The following is a 20487-nucleotide window of genomic DNA, read 5'->3' as shown; positions in this document are numbered from 1 at the left end:
GTGCACTTATGTCACCTAATCTAATTGTTAGTAATACATGAATAACCATAAAAGAACAATAGCTACCTAAGAAGCATTTGAGAAACTTAGCAATGCTCTCACATAACATAGGCATGATACAACTGGCTGAAAGTTTTCTTTCATAATGTTATAGCCGGATTGCTATTTTTAACATAAAATAAAAATACCAGCCATGCCACTATTTCACAATAGCACATTTACAGTTCCAATTCAGTTTAATATCAACAATAATTAATAACCAGACAATATCACATCTTAACAATGTAATGAATTAATTCCAAGCATACCTCAAATCACAATTACTGGGGTCAAGTACGTTTTCTGTAACATAATATATTTATTGCGGAATAATGATATTTCCGTAATCCAGACTCGTAATATGGAATTATTAAGGGGTAAATGAAATACTATGGATTTGTTACTGTATTTAGCACTCACAAGTCATTGGTTGGCTTTTATGGGCTGCTTTTATATCACCTTTATTCAGGATTCCTTTTTATGTACTGTACTTTGTGATGTGCAGTCTTGTTACACTGTACTATAATCCAAAACTATGAATGCAAAACAGCCAGTATTTTCACTGCATGCAAGAACACTGCATTTGCACCCCCTGCACTGCAATCTGGTTTATCCAGATGCAAATTTGTACTTTAAATAGAGTCCAGAGTCTTTATTCCTTTAAACCTAGGTATGAGGTTTTCTCTGGGTAATGGGGGCTGATTATCTGGATGACAATGTTTGCTCGCCAATGGTTGCTCGCCAAGTTACATGGTTACAAGTCCAGCTAACCAGCACTGGAAGGTTTTTATTTTTTAAGCTCATGTTTATGCCTGTGCATTCCTTGTATGACTCAATTGCCACTAAACTTTATATGGTACACAATTAATGACATCTAGTCTTTCATTATCCGCTCATATTTACAATGACCATTGGTCTTGACTCAACTGGGTTGGTCCAACTGATCTATTCAGTATGCACATGCAACATCTGTAACAACATATTTCTGAGCTGATCACACCTAGATATGATATTTATTTCTAAGGAAAAAAAAGGGAAATTGTTTTTAGTATTGACAAATCCTGTTTTGTGGTACAAATGAAACATTTCTAGGCAGTGCAACAAACAGGTTCTTATTTATCACTTAAAGTTGGAGCATCTCTAACTCATTAATTAACTGAAGTGGAATCAGACTTGCATAAAAAAAGGAAATCAACAGTAGGTCAAACAGTAAAAGGATAAATATGATGACTATATATTTAGTCTTTGCAATTAAGCTGACAAAGCCAGCATCAGATAGCAAAAGGTAGATTAGTGAATATAATAAAAACTAAATAGGATAAGAGAGGAAAGAAAAAAATAAAGGACAAAAAGTATAATATATAAGTAAATTAATGAGTTTAATATTCCAAATTAGTTACTTACTGAGGGATAGCATGATAAATCTATTAACGTCATATATGCAAGTCATACAAATTAGATAAATATTAGATAATGAATAAAACAGTATGAAAATAAAGAAATAAATAAGGAAGGTGTATGTTGATCTTTACGGACGCTGGTTACTGCTGGGTGCAGAGCTCTCAGTGCGACAAGTGGAGACAGGACTGGTACCCCCTGTAACTGTAGGGTAATTGATGTAGGAGCAGAGCTGCGGCCAGCTGATACTACTTATACTGCCATGCAATTCACACCCCAAATCATCACAAATTTAACTACATTTGCAAAGACACTGTTTGGATTGCACAAAGTTTTGATTTTAAGCTCTAATGCCTTTACTTTCCTTTTTCAGAGTCTGCTTCCACTTTAGTGATTGTGGTGGGCCTGGTTTGCCCATTTCTTTCTTCAATATTAAAGTAATTTTATCGTTTTCCAATAAGCATTGTCTAAGCGATTTGTGTGGTTCTATACACAAGCAAATTATTTAGCAAAAGCAATTTGTTTAGCAGTAAAATAAATAAGTACAATACAGTACAATTTGGCCGATACATGATACCTATTAAAAATGTTACATTAAAGCAGGAAAGTATAAAACACTGAATACATTACATTTTCCTTATAGAGCTTCACCGAGGTCCATGGAACACAGCCATGCTCACATGTAGCAGGTTCAGAGAGAGAGAGAGAGAGAGAACAAAAGCCAGTGTGCTTGTATATACTTGTCCAGCTAAAACTTAGTAAGGTCTTCATTGGTCCTGGCTTAATGGCATTCCAGTTCCTTGCAAGTTATAGGTCAGTTCATTTGATCCTTTCAAAGGGTGAGGGGAACAACCCCCACCCTATTGTTCCCATGATTTGACTCTGAATGACCAGTTCAAACTGACCCACAGAAAAGTATTTTTTTAGCATTAATCTCATATTGCTTGTATCTTGCGATCGCTATTCCGTCCACTCCGTGTTAATGCTGGTGAAATAAGCTTTAATATGAGACCAAACTCTTTATCTTTTAAAACACCTGAACCATAAAAACCTTTACTACAGTATTATATATGAATAAATATACAATCTAATACATTTTACTAATAAATGAATGTGAATTGGAACCTTAATAAATATGAAATATATAAATAACTAAATGTTGTAGTGCGAGTGTGTGCGTGCGTATTTTACCGTGTGATAGCGCCATGACCCGTGTAGGATGGCATACTGAGTGCAATTGCACGATAAAACAATATTAACCAATATACTTTTGTTCATCCAATTATACGACTTCGACATCAATTACCTTGTGACAGAGCCTTTATCAGCCAGATGTCATATAACACACATACAACAATAATATGTTTTTATAATGCAGGAAATGCATAGGTCAATGTAAGTGCATATATTATGTGTGAGTACCAAATAACAATGATCCATGCTGGCTGGGTTTACAATATTCAAACTCTCCAGACATTTTGGACGTGATTTAGAGTTTAACATAATTGCATTTGCTCTGCATAATTTTGAGCTAAACATTATATTAGCCTGCACTGCAATTGCACCAGAGCTGACACTTGCGGCCCTTTGGGGTGCTAGCTGAGAAAGCAGCGATGTAGGATGCGGATACCCAACTCTTCCTCATTAATCCATAATCTCCACTAGACTCCAACTCACATACCATTGTCTTTTGTGCCAGATTCAGAATTCAAATTTAACTGGAATAAATATCTAATTTCCCGTTGGATGCACACACCTCACCGGAAATGCCCTCTAAATATCCACTTGTTTGAAATGTAAAGCAGTCACTGTGACTATATGATGCACTTCATTCTCTATATAGAAAACATTCTCAGTCTCTTGATTGCGACTCCTTGATTGGTCCTTCTGCAACCCTGCCCACCTCACCCCACAGCGTCACACAGAACCAGTTTAAAGACATGGTGGTCATTTGTCCCAGAAATATATGCAGCAAGTTTGTGATCTTGTTCTGGAAGCTTGCAATCTCGTTTGGAATCCCTTTACTCCTATTCAATTAATGTTACCTGTTTCAGTATTAATGTCATGTAAACATTGCGTCATTGTAGTGGTGATAAAAACTAGAGATGAAAATATTTTGCATGGTATTTATGGACAATATTTCATTCTGGCATATGGTGACTCCCACAGATTCTAATTGATGAAATCATGCAGAAAGGAAGGTTTAATCTGTATAACATATAAGTGCATTTTTATTGAAGAATTATGAAAACATAGTGAAAAAGAATTATGAAAATACAGTGTAAATAAGTTTTGCTTATAAAAAGAGTATGCTTTCCTTTTCTTGAATTTCTCACCAAAAGAAGAAATATTACAAACCATATGTACTGTCGCACCAATTTACCATATACAAATCTTTCACAGTTATTGTCAATCACTTCATTCTACTGACATAGACTCATCTTCCACTCCATCCACTTCTGCCACCTCTATACTATGAATTCCCTTAATGGCCGGAAAATGTTTGGATGTAAAATCCACCGTGAGTTGCTTTGTGCCACTTCTGTATGGAGTGATTTCCACCATTACTCTGCGCGATTCTCTGGGCATCAACTTTGGTACTCTGCAGTGAAAAACAATTGCTTACTCTGTGTACAAAATGTCATATTCATCAAATAAAATAGCTACCTTACATAGAAATTATAATAGATTTAAATAAAACCTGACAGCAGGTTCTACATTCTCTTGTTATTGCTTTATTACATAGTATGCACTATATATTTACAAATAAAAAAAACAGGGTCCATTGTTCATAGCACACATTATAATACACGTATAAAGGAATAGAGAAAGCTTGCCTTGATGCAAGCCTAGCCACTCTAAAGCTTAACTCAGAAGTCGAGCAAGCGCTCTTCATAGAGCATGCTATATTACGATATCACTGACTTTAGCCTGTGCAGGCTTGGACAACTTCCCTAGTTAAACAACTTCCTCCCCGGATGTAGCCATTTGGGTAACGTCTTTCCCCTGAAACCACAATGCTACAAGTCCATTTGTGCTGACAGCAGGGAGAGAGGAAGAGTTGTCAATGCTGTTGGGAGGGAAATTCAAATATCCTTTCCTGAAGGTTTGGAATGTATACATTACCCAATTGGACAAGAAACTACGACTGCCACAATAATGTGTTGCATACACTGTCAACATCCCATCCTAGATGCTGGAAAATCTAGCCTGTGTCAGTTTCAACAGAACTGGAGTCTTATAGAAGAAACAATGAGAAGCCTCGAAGAAACAGTCGGAAGCCTCAAAGGAACAGTGGGAAACCTCGAAGGAACAGTGGGAAACCTCGAAGAAACAGTGAGAAGCCTCAAAGGAACAGTGGGAAGCCTCAAAGGAACAGTGAGAAGCCTCAAATGAACATTGAGAAGCCTCGAAGGAACAGTGGGAAGCCTCGAAGGAACAGTGAGAAGTCTCAAAGGAACAGTGAGAGGCCTCGAAGGAACAGTGAGAAGTCTCAAAGGAACAGTGAGAAGCCTCAAAGGAACAGTGAGAAGCCTCAAAGGAACAGTGAGAAGCCTCAAAGGAACAGTGAGAAGCCTAGAAAGAACAGTGAGAAGTCTTGAAGGAATGGTGGGAAGTCTCGAAGGAACAGTGGGAAGCCTCAAAGGAACAGTGGGAAGCATCAAAGGAATAGTGAGAAGCCTCAAAGGAACAGTGAGAAGCCTCAAAGGAACAGTGAGAAGCCTCGAAGGAACAGTGAGAAGTCTTGAAGGAATGGTGGGAAGTCTCGAAGGAACAGTGGGAAGCCTCAAAGGAACAGTGGGAAGCCTCAAAGGAACAGTGAGAAGCCTCAAGGAACAGTGAGAACCCTCAATGGAACAGTGAGAAGATTTGAAGGACCAGTGAGAAGCCTCGAATGAACAGTGAGAAGCTTTGAAGATCCATCAAGGAGGGCCTGAACAAACAATTATGTCACTACACCTAGAGATGATAGGCCCAATGCTGACTAGCAGTGGGCCTATCCTTTTATAACTGGTCGGTGGTTACCATGTGAAACTGTAACACATGCACCTGTGGCACTACAAGTGCAAGTGTCAGCATGCACTGGCATCCCATGACTCTTGCATGCTGGCACTTGTAGAACTGCAATCGCTAATATGTACATGGGAGGCAGTACATACGGATAATTTTAGTGTCCCAAAGGGTGCACTACAAGTTTTGGCCCCCTCATAAATTAAATAATACTTACTTGAGTCCCTTTATAATAATAAATAAGTAATTGTGCCCCTTACAATAAATAAATAGGTAATATGGCTCCTGTCTATTAATACAAAAAAATAATCTTCTCCATGACCCGCTGACAGGTGTAAGAGACTGTTCCTGATTGGCTGCCCGGCTATTATAGGATAAAATCTCATTTAGCACTGGGTGCTCTTCTTAAGGGGTCAATTTCGTGCAAGTGTTTTTTTTCTATTTTACATATGGTTCACATATGTCAGAGTAAAGATGCATCAGTGTGTTCACAGCCTCATGACAGTGGTGAAGAAAGTAGTAATGACATTTATAAAACTCACCAAAACTCCCCGCAAATATTGTTTTGTTGGGGGTGCTGCACAATTATTTTGAAACTGAGGAAGAGCCATCTATTTCTGCAAGTTATCACCCTAAATTGATCATTGTGATCACCTGGAATATTTCCAGAAGCTTGACCAATGGTCAAAATGATCAACTTTGGCTGTTTAACGCTTTCCTGCCCATATTCTATTGTCTGAATGTGTGACAAGTGCAGCCAGTGGAATTAGAATTGTAACCAAAAAGCAGAGTCACATACCCCCCCAAATGTGACATGCTGATCTCTACAAAAATAAATCTATACTAGTTAACCCCAACATTCACTCTCCCTCTCCCTCGCAAAAGAATAATAAGCTCCTCAAAAAATGACGTGAAATTAAGAGTGTTTATGTCCCCTCACGCAAAGGATCACTTTAATCAGCGTATGAGGTTAAACTGAGCATTGTTTAGTGACTGAAAATATTTATTTAATGAAAGGGGTAATTGTAAAGTAGTAGCAGGTTGGACATTGATGTGACATTTCACTTTTGCACAGTGCACCTCTTCAGATATTTGAGCCTGCCCAAAAATCTAAGTAGACTTCTAGCTTGCAGAGGTCTCTATAAATACTGGAGAGTTGTTGTGCACCTTGAAGCATGCTGGGCAGTATAGATAGATGCACTAGTGTAACACATATAGGGGCATATTCAATTAGCTTTCCGGTTCGCGCAATAACGTGGATTTTCGTTCGCACCCCATAGGGTTGCGTACGAAAATCTGCGTTATTGCGGTACCGTATTGCCAGCAATACTGCGCAGGTTTGCGGTAACGCGCGTTACCACGAACCGGAAAGCTAATTGAATATGCCCCATAGTGTTACATAGTTAGACATCCCCACTAGTGACAGCAGGTAAGGTCACCAGGGCAAGGGGGTGGGGGGTGAAGTTCAGTATAGTGATGCTGCATCACTGATGCTACAATGAAACCACCAGTGCTGGTTACAGCTGGGTCACGTGGGGACCCAAGTCTTTAAACGTGTCCCCCATCTGGAGTGGTGCACCCATATTACCGCTGTTTAAATCTCTTACATATAAATTTGCCTTTTAAAATATCTTTCATTGAACAGTTATGTATAGAATGCAGAAAGCACAGGATCACATGCAGCCTTAACAGCAGCAGATCTTAGGATGTCCTTGAGTGAGCGTGGAGATGATTTAAACAACTGTCAACATATACTACATGTGTATCTCAGGATAAGATATAAAAAGATAAGAATGACCAACAGTGCTAGCCAACAATATTGTTGTAGTCATAAGCAACAAATAATTTGCTACCTATAACCATTTTATACTAGACAGTGCATGTAGAAAATGGTTATAGGTAGGATAGGTTCTATTTTGCAAATTAAACACTGAAAAGACAGGACTCAAAAGTGGAGTTTTGTGCTATTCCAAATACCCTTTAACCATATCAATATTTTACTATTGTGTGACATTATTTAACTTAATAATGTGTTTCATAATATCATGCATTTATCAATAGCTAGAAACCAGATATACCTACTTATGAAGACCCTGCCCTCTGCTGTCTCATAAACAGAATTACAAGGATCCTACCTTACAGGTTTTTATTACTGATCTCTATGTATCAGTCTTTTCTTCTATATCAGAGATTTACTTACTTTCTTTTTAATTTTTTCTGGATCAAGCCACTGCCCTCCAAGGATAAGACCCCATCATTTAGAAAGGTAGACAAAGGATTTGTATACGTGATCTCCACTTCCAGGGGGTTATTTACAGACGCAAAACTGTAGATCTGTAGAACAGAAATGTAATTTAAGAAGATGCAACTAACTTTAAAGGCATTTAATAGCATTTCTATATTAATAACAATAATAATAATAATAATAATAATAATAATAATAATACATTTAAGGCTGCTTCCATTCATTGCTGTCAGCCCAGTGACTCTTAAGACGTGAGGGAGGAATACAGATCTGTACTAAACTATAATAAGCGTAGATTGTGTGCTATTTACAACATTAATTTAAGCTGCAGACATGCTTTATTGCTGATTTGTTCTAGATACAATTTGGATCGTTTTTATAGATCCCATTGGATTTATAATTGGAAACATAATTTTGCCATCAGTTAATTAACGTTATATTTCTATTTTTAACATTAGTTTGATTTTCATAGATTATTTTATATTTATTTATTGTCTCATACTAATTTTTAGCGCTGTTCCTTTTTCTATTTATTTATTTTGTACTTTGGGGATTAGCAACTATCCTTGGCAATTTAGCTGCTTGATGATATTTAATACAAATACATACAAGTGCCTGTAGTCTCTTGTTGTGCTTTTCCGTTGGGTTTATAAAGCAGTAAATTACGCATTTATTAATCACACTATACACTCTATTCTCTTTTAGGTATATGGCACTTTATTGCATTATATTGTGTATGCATTTATTACTAACACTATTGACCCGCATCTCTATGCTATCATGGGGCACAAGTATAGACATGTGTATGCCTGACGTATGGCTGATGCAGAAATACTGTCGCGTTTTGCATTCAAACCTTTGCACAAACATTCGGGGAGCAAAAGGCATTCGACTCTAAATGATGGCCTTGATTTGTTATATACTTACCATCTAAAATATTACAATAAGAGCATTCGAGGAGCTGTGAGCCAGACTCGCAGATTCAAACAGATCATGTACAGTGGGCTGGTTTTTAATAGAGATGCTCACTGACCCCCGAGAACTGGTTTTGGTTTCGGATCTGGATTAGCTTCGTGTTTTTGGTTTTGGCAAAACAACCCTGGTGTGCTTTTGGTTTTGGTTTTGGATTTGTTAGAAAAAATCCTAAAATATGCTAAAATCTTATAATTTTGCTCTTTTTTTGTTCCTACATTATTATTAACCTCAATAACACTAATTTCAAGTCATTTGCAGTCAACTCACAGGTCACAATATTATTTTCATACATTTGCGGACAAACACTGCAGCCACCTGGCTGGATGCTAAGCGACAGAGCAATGACTCAAACACACGGCAGTTCCTAGCACATCTAGGACACATTGGCACACATCAGTGGCAGAAAAGAAAAATGGGGGTCCGCCCACCCTCCCATCCCTCGCTATGTTGGATCTTAAAAATGAATTCAAAACTCGCGAGATCCGAGATCCGACAACGTCATGATGATGTTTTGCCTCGTTTTCAATTCCAAGGGCGTGCGACAGTACCGGGCCGGCTCGGCTCGGCTCGGCTCGGTACTCAGATCCCCTAAGTTCGGGTGTGTTCGGTTCTCAAGGAACCAAGCTTGAGCATCTCTAGTTTTTAATGTATACTAATAAAGCAGTCCTTACCTCGATCTCCAGGGAAGGTCTTTCAATGACAATGACTTTTCTGACAAGCATTTTCTTTCCAGTATCCAATTCGCACAAAGCAGCGACTTCAATAAGATTGTGGTTTGTCAATTCCTCTTCATACTGTAAAGCAGATATGCTTACAGGGAATTGTTTTTCTGCAAAAAATAAACAAACTGGTTATGCACTATGGTCATCCCATGTATATGTGTTGTCTTCATGGATTATATGTGAAATTTTACCCTGTAATACATTTTAAAACTGAATGTAAAATGAAGAGCTTGTGGACAGGGGAGGAAGGAGAACACAAGAAATATGTCTCTGACGAAAAAACCTGTGCCATTATCTTGTCACCCGGGATTGCAATTTCATAGGCGTGCACCCTTATTTGTGTGATGCTAAACTGTGTTTGAAAAAGTTCTTGGGGTATATTTACTAAACTGCCGGTTTGAAAAAGTAGAGATGTTGCCTGTAGCAACCAATCAGATTCTAGCTGTCAATTTGTAGAATGTACTAAATAAATGATAACTAGAATCTGAATGGTTGCTACTGGCAACAACTCCACTTTTTTGAACCCGCAGTTTAGTAAAAATACCCCCTTGTGTCTATTTCACACATAGAAACAGGGTTGTTTTTTTAATCAGATTCAGCGAAACCAAAGACAGGGCCACAGTTTTAACCATAACGGGGTAAATGCATTAAGTTGCAATTCTGGCAAATCGACGATTTTCTGCCACTTTGCCAGCATAATTTAAATGGCAATGTGTTTAAAAGCAAAACTTGCCTTTAAATACACTGCTGTTTTAAATTATGAAGGCAAACTTGCCGAATATCGGCAATTTGCTAGAATCGCTACTTAATACCTTTACTCCTATATCTACCACTTATCTCAATGAATCACCTGTAATTCACCCTATTTAGTTTTTGTTTTATTTTCAGCTGGATCAATCTATCATATATTGAATATGCTTCTGAAAAGTGCCAGTGTATATAGTCACAAAATATCTTACGTTTTTAATAATAAATATATTCCTTTTAAATTCTCATTGGCGGCATATAATTTGTCACTTACGGCCTCACATATGGTTGGACGCAAGTCCAACTGATCAGAGCAAAAAGCACTTTTGGCCAAGGATCTGTCTCAGTTTGCACTCAAACTGAGACGGATCTCCCCATTGCACCTCTGCGCATAGAGAGGTGTAATAGGGAATATAGTGGTTGAGAATAACAATGTAAAGGCGTGTTCACGCACTTCACATGCTATGCTGACTTGAAAGCAGCCACGGATAGGTCTCTAGGAGAAATAACTTTTGCGTGTGCTTTCTCCAGGTGCAACAGGCCTTGCCATTTTAAAAAGAAAAGAAGTAAAAAAATAATTACATTTAAAAAAAAAAAGTGTGCACCCCCTCCTAAACAGCGTAACCAACCCTAGTGCTGTTTGGGGGGGAAGAAGCATGACTTTTTTTTATAATAATTTATTTATTCATTTATTTGCTTTTCAGGGCTGCTTTGACTGATATACTTAAGTGTAGAGAGGTATGTTTGTGCAATTTGCATTGTATTGGAATCCTGTGTAAATTACGGGATGCAATTTACACTTGTGATTTCAGTGTAAACGGCATCCATCTCTACATCAGGACCTTAGTTGGCATCTAGTACCCACGTCTGAAACATCTGCAGCTTGTGAGAGAAGTGGTAGAAATGTGAAAGGAATGAATGGAACAGATCTTGCTGAATATTTATTGTTATACATGTTTGCACTATTATGCATCATGTACCTCTGTGTGAGGACGTTATGTGTACCTCACATTGCTTTCTTTTAGGTCTGTATGCTCTTTACTCCTATATTGTATTCCCTTTTAGCATACTAACAAAATTGGCAAAACTAAAGTAATAATTACATAGGGGATAAAAGTGGACCACATTATTTACAGTATTTTACTTGAATCAGGTGCTAAGGTACTATGAGAGTATTGTAAGTGGCATTATGTATAAGCCAGAGGCGGGCTGGACAAGGTGGCATTTTGCTTTCAGGCCAGTCTCTCCTTGTCAGTCAGTACTGTGTTTTGGTCACTACTGGGTATGACAGTTTCTGTCATAGCCACTAGATGGCTATCAGAACTCTTATTGGTGGATAGCTCTGGCCATTTATCAATCAGAGTGTTTGGAGCTTCTGACGCATTGATTGGTGAATGGTCAGTACTAATCAAAAAGTGCTGGGAGATTTATTTTTGGTATACTGGCTTCTCTGAACTAATTAGCTTCCTATCTAGCATTCCAAGAGACAGAACATGACCACGGGAGGGGTAAGTGATCTATTTGGGTCTGCAATGTATCACCAGCAGAGATTTGGAAGGAGAGTTATATTCTAAAGACGCCAAAATTTAGAAGATTTGCATTGTTAAGTCACCAGAGATTTGGGTGTCTCTATTATTTAGTGGCCTTCACGGGTCTGGCACTGTAAAGTGGTCACTACTATACATTGTAAGCCCATATTGTATATTGGTCATTGGGATGGCCACTGTATTCTTTATTTGCCACTTTAACCTTCACTGTATTGTATATATGCCCCTACAAATCTCTCTATATTGTATATCACGTCAATAAAATGCCCTCTGTATGTGTATTGCTCACTGATATGCTCTTTGTATTGAATAGTGGTCACTACCATACTCTTTGTACTCAATAGTGGTCATTTGAATGTTCTCTGCTTTGCAAAGTGGACACTAGAAAGCTCTCTATATAGTATCACTCACTAAGATGCTCTCTGTATTGTCTAATGATCACTAGAATGGAATTTGAATTGTAAATTAGAATCCTCACTTTCTTGTAAATTGGACACTAGAATTCTCTCTATCGTGTATAGAGGTCGTTAAAACACACTCCATATTCTGTAGAGGTCTCCAAAACGCTCTTTGCATATACATATGGCATTAGAAAGCTTTCTGTATAAATCGGTCACAAGAATAGGCTCTGTATTGAATACAAGTCAAAAGTATAATTAATTATAGCTCATTGAAATAGACAAATCAGGCACTCAGGTTTTGGCAATGTCCACAAGTCTGTCATTCAACTAGTCAGACACTTTTTTCTGTATTTTTTTCCTAATGACATTTGAGGTTATCAAATTTCCTCAAGGAATTCATCTTTTGCCATTTTAGGGTAGGGTCACACTGGCAGTATTTCAAATACACTGGAATCATCCTCGACTTTATTTTCATGAAAGATTTTTCTGCAAATGACAATACATATCAAGAAGTTTTATTTAACAATTTTGAAAAACCCAGCTATTATTAGCTGCTTAACCGACGTGAATGCCCCTCTCGCCCTCTCTCTCTCTCTCTCGCTTTCTCTCTCTCTCTCTGTCGAGTAATGGTCAAATACGCTATCATAGATTTGAGTAAAACTACATTTTGCATTGAATACCTATGGAAATATATTGGCAGCGATTTTTACTGATGTAATTAAATGACAGTGTGACAAAACCAATAAGATAATGAACACAATGCAGTTTAGCAGTGTTACCAGTGATAACTGGAATATTTATCTGCTGACAAGGAAAGTTATGTGATAATGTGGAGATAAAAGCAGGAGGTAAACAACATGAACAGAACGATGCATCTGTGCAGCATGGGGCAAACGCTGGAGGATACAATGGTCTGTACAGCTCATGTTTCTGTTGCATCTACAGTTACTTGTTTCTGCACCTAATGGTGTCTCCATAACCTCATTGTCCCCAGGCAGAAGGAACAGCTATGTGTGATATGACCCAGATTGGTTGTGACGATAACTTACCCTATCTGTGCATACGTCCGACTCCTTTTGCACCAAAGTGCCTTTATACACTCATGCTAGGCAATAGAAATGTACCCATTACAGATTAAGCTACTCTCACCTGGAAGTGCTATACTGTATAATGTTTATTGGATATCTATTGCTCATCTTCCCCATTTACTGACTTTGCTTGGATTCGTTTTCACATACTCAGTGGTCTTAATTGTTCTGGTTACACTTTACAACTGATTTTATTCCTTCATTAATTTAAAGAAGCGTGCCTTGGTGTCACGGGCACTAGGAGTCTTTACCCAGGGATCACCAGGTGATAGGCTTACCAGAGCAGTATAGGTGGTAATATGGTACTCTGGTAGCAGGGTGATCACGGAACAGGAAATAGCAGATGATGAGATGCTCAGGAAAGTCTATGACTAGCAGCACTGGCAATATGGAGGTAGTAATACACGAGGAACTGTATGGACAAAGGACACGTGAAGGTAGTCAGTGGTCTGCGGTAGCAAGTTGTACCACTGCTATAGTGAGGAGGAATGTCCAACAGAAACGAGGAGGTGATGAGAGTCAGCGGTCTGCGGATAGCAAGTTGTACCGCTGTCTGAGTGAAGGAATGGAATCCAAGTGGAGATATCCGGGGAGTCAGTGGTCTGCGTTAGCAAGTTGTACCACTGCTATGTGAGAGGATACTGGAACAGGTGAAACTGTAAACAGGAGTCAGTGGTCTGCCACTAGCAAGTTGTACTACAGAATATATATGTGAGGAGGTGCACGGGGAGAGACTGCAACACAATATATACACGGGCACCTTGACTTTGATCCACAGTAATATGCACAATATAAATGTATAAATGACTGAACAATACTGCCAATATAGAAAGTCTCTTGAAGTAGTCCAGCATAAGATAACACAGTCAATGATGGCAATAGACTCAGCGGATAGCACACTCCAGAGGAGAACCAACACAGTCCAGCAAGGTATGCAATACACAGCACAGTCAATGAGAAGTATGCATACCGTGGTTCAGGAGGCAGTCAGACAGGAGTGCAGAGATACCTGAACGGCAGGAGGCCGGCAGGATGCGAAGTCCCTGGATGGGTGAAGCGGTGGTCTAGTAGGTGCAGCGCACGGGAAGGTAGACCAGCAGGGAACACAGGAAAGCGTGGAGAGCGGATCAGCAGTAGATGGATGAGTAGTGCTGAGGAGTAGCAGCAGCGGGTCTCTGCGGGAACACGGAGGTAGCCAATAGCAACCAGCAGGTGCAGTAACGATGGGACACGGGAGAGCAGAGTTGAACAGGCACTGTTGATCACGGAGAATAGCGGGTAGCAATAGTGGAGGCAGACTCAAGGAAACACGGGAGCGTTGACAAGGACTGAAGACTGAAGCGCACAGAGGCAGCGGATAGGAATCAGCCAAACAGTCACGATGAAACACAGACGGGTTGCAGGTTGAAGACTGTAGTGCACGGAGGCAGCGGATAGGAATCAGCTAGCAGTCACGATGATGAAACACAGACGAGTTGCAGGTTGAAGACTGTAGTGCACGGAGGCAGCGGATAGGAATCAGCTAGCAGTCACGATGAAACAGTAGATGGTAGAAGTGGTATGGGAACCACAGTAGCAGAAGTGGTTTGGAGACTGTAGTGCACGGAGGCAGCGGATAGGAATCAGCTCACAGTCACGATGATACAGTAGATGGTAGAAGTGGTATGGGAACCACAGTAGTAGAAGTGGTTTGGAAACCACAGAGGTAGAAGTGGTTTGGAAACCACAGGAATCAGCTGGGCTGAATAAACGAGGAAACACAGGAACACCTTCAGAGACTCATGGGGAATGAGACTCCAAGATCAGGCCACGTGGTGTTGACCACAGGTGCTTAATATAGGGAGGTTGCCTGATCTGCCAATTGAGTTAAAGGGGTATACACTGAAGTATAGGAAAGGGCTGCGCATGCGCAGACCCTCAGGATGGAGGACGGCCACGGTTCCTAAATGTCCGGGAAGAAGCACTCACAGTCCGGTGAGTGACAGTACCCCCCCTTTTAAAGGTGGGCACAGAACGCCTGGAACCGGGCTTGTCCGGATTTTTGGAATAAAACTTCTTCAGAAGGGCAGGAGCATTAAGATCTTCAGCTTTGATCCATGAACGCTCTTCAGGACCAAAGCCCTTCCAATGAACGAGGAAACGGAGGACTCCTCGCGAAATTTTTGCATCCAATACCTCAGTAATCTCGAAATCCTCCTCCTGATGAACTTGAACTGGCTGCGGTGCTGAGGGAGGAGTCGAGAAACGGTTGATGATGAGAGGTTTGAGCAAGGACACATGGAAGGCATTGGAAATCCGAAGATTCTTAGGAAGAAGAAGTTTAACACATACTGGATTGATAACTTGAATGATCCTATATGGACCAATAAAACGAGGGGCGAATTTCATAGATGGAACCTTCAAACGAATATTTTTGGTAGATAACCAGACACGATCTCCAATTTTTAGTGGTGGAATAGCCCGCCTCTTCTTATCTGCGAAAGACTTATATTTGTTAGATGTCTTCTTTAAACAGGTTTTGACCTGAGACCAGATATTTTTGAAGGTCTGACAAGCAGTCTCCACAGCAGGAACTTGGGTGGGCGGGAGGGCAGGAAATTCCGGAAAAGACGGATGGTGACCGTAGACCACAAAGAATGGAGTTTTGGATGATGACTCATGGTACATGTTGTTATGGGCGAATTCAGCCCAAGGGAGCAATTCTACCCAGTTGTCTTGGTTGGCTGAAGAGAACATCCTAATAAAAGTCTCAAGATCTTGATTGACTCGTTCCGTTTGTCCGTTAGATTGCGGATGGTAAGACGATGAGAGTGCTAATCGTATGCCCAAGGTTTTACAAAGGGCCCGCCAGAATCTGGAAACGAATTGTACTCCTCTATCTGACACAATCTCAGACGGACATCCATGGATGCGGAAGATTTCTTTAATGAAATGTTCAGCCAGAGTAGACGAGGAAGGTAAACCGGACAGAGGGACGAAATGAGCCATCTTCGAAAATCTGTCTACCACTACCCAAATAGTATTGTGATTCTTACTTGGTGGCAAATCAGTAACGAAATCCATACTAATATGGGTCCAAGGTTTGGACGGAATGGGTAGTGGTCGCAGCAACCCTGCTGGAGTTCTGCGGGAGGATTTGAACTGAGAACATAAATCACAGGAAGCAATAAACTCTTTGACGTCTCTCCTCATTGAAGGCCACCAGTAACTTCGAGAGAGAATCTCAAAGGTCTTGTGTTCACCGGCGTGTCCGGAAAAACGAGAGGCATGGAACCACGAAAGGATTTTCCTCCTCAGAGTAGGAGGCACGAGGGTCTTCCCAAATGGTAGCATTTTGGTGGATGAAGCAGCCAGAGAAATACATTTGGGGTCTAGAATAGCATGGTTGGGAACCTCTTCTACATCAGAGGACGTCACCAAAGCTCGAGATAGAGCGTCAGCTTTCTTGTTCTTAGCGGCTGGTTTGAAGGTTATAATTAATTCAAAACGGGAAAAGAAAAGAGACCATCTTGCTTGACGAGGGTTCAAGCATTGAGCAGATTGCAAATATGACAAGTTCTTATGATCCGTGAAGATCGTCACCGGATGGCGAGCTCCTTCCAACAAGTATCTCCATTCCTCTAATGCAGCTTTGATGGCCAGCAACTCCTTGTCCCCGATAGTATAGTTTTTCTCTGCGGGCAGAAGACCCCGAGAGTAGAAGGCACAAGGATGTAATTTTTGTTGCTCCGAGCGTTGGGAGAGAATAGCTCCTAAGCCCACATTAGAGGCATCTACTTCTAGGAAGAAGGGGAGTGTCACATCAGGTTGTCGCAGAATGGGAGCAGACGAGAAGGACTCTTTGAGGATTTGAAAGGCTTGGAGAGCCTCAGATGACCATTGCTTAGTATTAGCCCCTTTCCGAGTTAAGGCCACAATGGGAGATGCAATGGATGAGAAGTCTTGAATGAAGCGTCTATAGTAATTGGCAAAACCTAAAAAACGCTGGATGGCACGAAGAGTAGTTGGCTGAGGCCAATGTAGTACAGCATTTACTTTGTCTGGATCCATCTTCAGGCCAACTCCGGAAACTATATACCCCAAGAATGGAATCTGGGGTAACTCGAATGAACATTTTTCCAATTTACAGAACAATGAGTTTTTCCGTAGTCTGGAGAGGACCTCTGCCACATGTTGGTGATGAGAAGGCAGGTCCTGTGAGAAGATCAATATGTCGTCCAGGTAGACAACGACACATACATATAATAAGTCCCGAAAGATCTCATTGATGAAACCCTGGAAAACCGCGGGGGCATTACACAGCCCGAAGGGCATTACTAAATATTCGTAATGCCCATCTCTGGTGTTAAACGCGGTCTTCCATTCGTCACCGGAACGGATTCTAATTAAATTGTAGGCACCACGAAGATCCAACTTAGTAAATATCCGAGCTCCCTTGATGCGATCAAATAGCTCAGTGATCAGCGGAATGGGATACCGATTCTTGATAGTAATGGCGTTGAGTCCACGAAAATCTATACAAGGGCGTAATGATCCATCCTTCTTTTTGACGAAGAAGAACCCAGCTCCAGCGGGAGAGGTGGAAGGTCGAATGAACCCACGCTGGAGATTCTCCTGTATGTACTCAGATGTGGCTTGAGTTTCAGGTAACGAGAGAGGATAGACCCGACCCCTGGGAGGAGTCTTGCCAGGTAGAAGGTCGATCGGACAATCCCAAGAACGATGAGGAGGAAGACGTTCAGACTGAGCTTTATCAAACACATCGGCAAATGAAGCATACTGAGGAGGGAGTCCCGGGGAGGAAGATGAGATGGAAGATTGCTGTACTTTAAGAGGAATAACTTGAGAGAGACAACGATGGTGACATTCAGGCCCCCAAGACGTAACTTGAGGGGTGCGCCAGTCAATCTGGGGAGAGTGACATTGAAGCCATGGAAGGCCTAAGACAATCGGACTTGTCGTAACAGGAAGAATTAAAAACGAAATTTCTTCATGGTGTAGTACACCAATCTGAAGGGTTACTGGAGACGTACTCTGGGTGATGAGACCATTGATGAGACGTGATCCATCTATAGCCGTCACAGTAATGGGTGTTTTTAAAGTGATCACTGGTAGGGACCATTGATTCACTAGTGATTTAGAAATGAAATTTCCTGCTGCTCCGGAATCAATCAATGCCTGTGACTCAAAGGATTTAGTAGCAAAGGAAATCGTAACATCGAAAGCGCAGACTTTAGATTTCATAGACAATGGAGAGGACTCCAGGGACCCTAACTTCACCTCTCCAGAACTAGTTAGGGCCTGGCATTTCCCGATCTCTTAGGGCAAGAGCTGAGCATATGCGTGGAATCAGCACAATAGATACAGAGTCTATTCTTTACTCTTCGTCTCCTCTCCTCTGAAGATAATTTGGAACGTCCTATCTCCATGGGAATCACAGAGGATGGAGCTGGACGAAATTGAGGGTTTGAACGAAGAGGTGCTTTGACAGCCGTTGTTTTCTCAGACTCTCTTTCACGAAATCTCATATCTACACGATGGCAAAGAGAGATCAAATCTTCTAGTGACGAAGGAAGCTCTTGGGTAGTCAGTGCATCTTTAATTTTATCGGAGAGCCCCTGCCAGAAGGCGGCAACTAATGCTTCAGTGTTCCACTGAAGTTCAGAGGCTAGGATCCTAAATTGAATGACATACTGTCCTACTGTATGGGAGCCTTGTCGCAAACGAAGAATGCTGGAAGCAGCGGAAGTCACACGACCTGGTTCATCGAACACACTTCGGAACGTGGAAATGAATTTGGCACTATCTTGTAGAATTGGATCGTTTCTCTCCCACAGAGGGGAGGCCCAAGCCAGGGCTTGTCCAGAAAACAATGAGATAAGATAGGCCACTCTGGAACGATGGGTAGAAAAATTTTGAGGTTGGAGTTCAAAATGGACTGAACATTGGTTAAGGAAACCTCTACAAGTTTTGGGGTCCCCGTCATATTTTGACGGAGTAGGCAGGTGAAGCGTAGGAGCTGTAGACACCTGGGATGGCACTGGGGAAACGGAGGCAAGCACAGGAGCTTCAATATTAGCTGTAACAGTCTGTCCAGATGTTCCTTGGGAGGTTAACGATTGGTAACATTGAAGTAACAGCTGTTGGCGAGCATCCTGTTGCTCCACACGGCTGACCAGATGCTGCAGCATCTCCTTAGCGGTAGGTTCCGTATCTGGGTCTGTCATGGCCTGATCTTACTGTCACGGGCACTAGGAGTCTTTACCCAGGGATCACCAGGTGATAGGCTTACCAGAGCAGTATAGGTGGTAATATGGTACTCTGGTAGCAGGGTGATCACGGAACAGGAAATAGCAGATGATGAGATGCTCAGGAAAGTCTATGACTAGCAGCACTGGCAATATGGAGGTAGTAATACACGAGGAACTGTATGGACAAAGGACACGTGAAGGTAGTCAGTGGTCTGCGGTAGCAAGTTGTACCACTGCTATAGTGAGGAGGAATGTCCAACAGAAACGAGGAGGTGATGAGAGTCAGCGGTCTGCGGATAGCAAGTTGTACCGCTGTCTGAGTGAAGGAATGGAATCCAAGTGGAGATATCCGGGGAGTCAGTGGTCTGCGTTAGCAAGTTGTACCACTGCTATGTGAGAGGATACTGGAACAGGTGAAACTGTAAACAGGAGTCAGTGGTCTGCCACTAGCAAGTTGTACTACAGAATATATATGTGAGGAGGTGCACGGGGAGAGACTGCAACACAATATATACACGGGCACCTTGACTTTGATCCACAGTAATATGCACAATATAAATGTATAAATGACTGAACAATACTGCCAATATAGAAAGTCTCTTGAAGTAGTCCAGCATAAGATAACACAGTCAATGATGGCAATAGACTCAGCGGATAGCACACTCCAGAGGAGAACCAACACAGTCCAGCAAGGTATGCAATACACAGCACAGTCAATGAGAAGTATGCATACCGTGGTTCAGGAGGCAGTCAGACAGGAGTGCAGAGATACCTGAACGGCAGGAGGCCGGCAGGATGCGAAGTCCCTGGATGGGTGAAGCGGTGGTCTAGTAGGTGCAGCGCACGGGAAGGTAGACCAGCAGGGAACACAGGAAAGCGTGGAGAGCGGATCAGCAGTAGATGGATGAGTAGTGCTGAGGAGTAGCAGCAGCGGGTCTCTGCGGGAACACGGAGGTAGCCAATAGCAACCAGCAGGTGCAGTAACGATGGGACACGGGAGAGCAGAGTTGAACAGGCACTGTTGATCACGGAGAATAGCGGGTAGCAATAGTGGAGGCAGACT

The 20487-nt window shown here is 41.3% G+C and overlaps 1 protein-coding gene across 1 annotated transcript in view; it reads right to left on the bottom strand.

Annotated features, from left to right (window-relative positions):
- Nucleotides 1-3639: 3639 nt before the first annotated feature.
- LOC142095001 (protein-glutamine gamma-glutamyltransferase E-like) overlaps nucleotides 3640-20487 on the bottom strand; it is a 49322-nt gene continuing 32474 nt past the window's right edge. The window contains exons 11-13 of the mRNA XM_075177700.1: nucleotides 9340-9497; nucleotides 7649-7782; nucleotides 3640-4039 (exon numbers count right to left, since the gene is read on the bottom strand). Of these exons, the coding sequence (XP_075033801.1) occupies nucleotides 3856-4039; nucleotides 7649-7782; nucleotides 9340-9497 (476 nt within the window). The 3' untranslated portion in view covers nucleotides 3640-3855. The remainder of the gene's footprint in view (nucleotides 4040-7648; nucleotides 7783-9339; nucleotides 9498-20487) is intronic.

This window comes from Mixophyes fleayi, chromosome 6 (genome assembly GCF_038048845.1).
Source record: "Mixophyes fleayi isolate aMixFle1 chromosome 6, aMixFle1.hap1, whole genome shotgun sequence".
Lineage (NCBI taxonomy): Eukaryota > Metazoa > Chordata > Amphibia > Anura > Limnodynastidae > Mixophyes > Mixophyes fleayi.
This window is presented reverse-complemented; position numbering and strand designations above follow the sequence as displayed.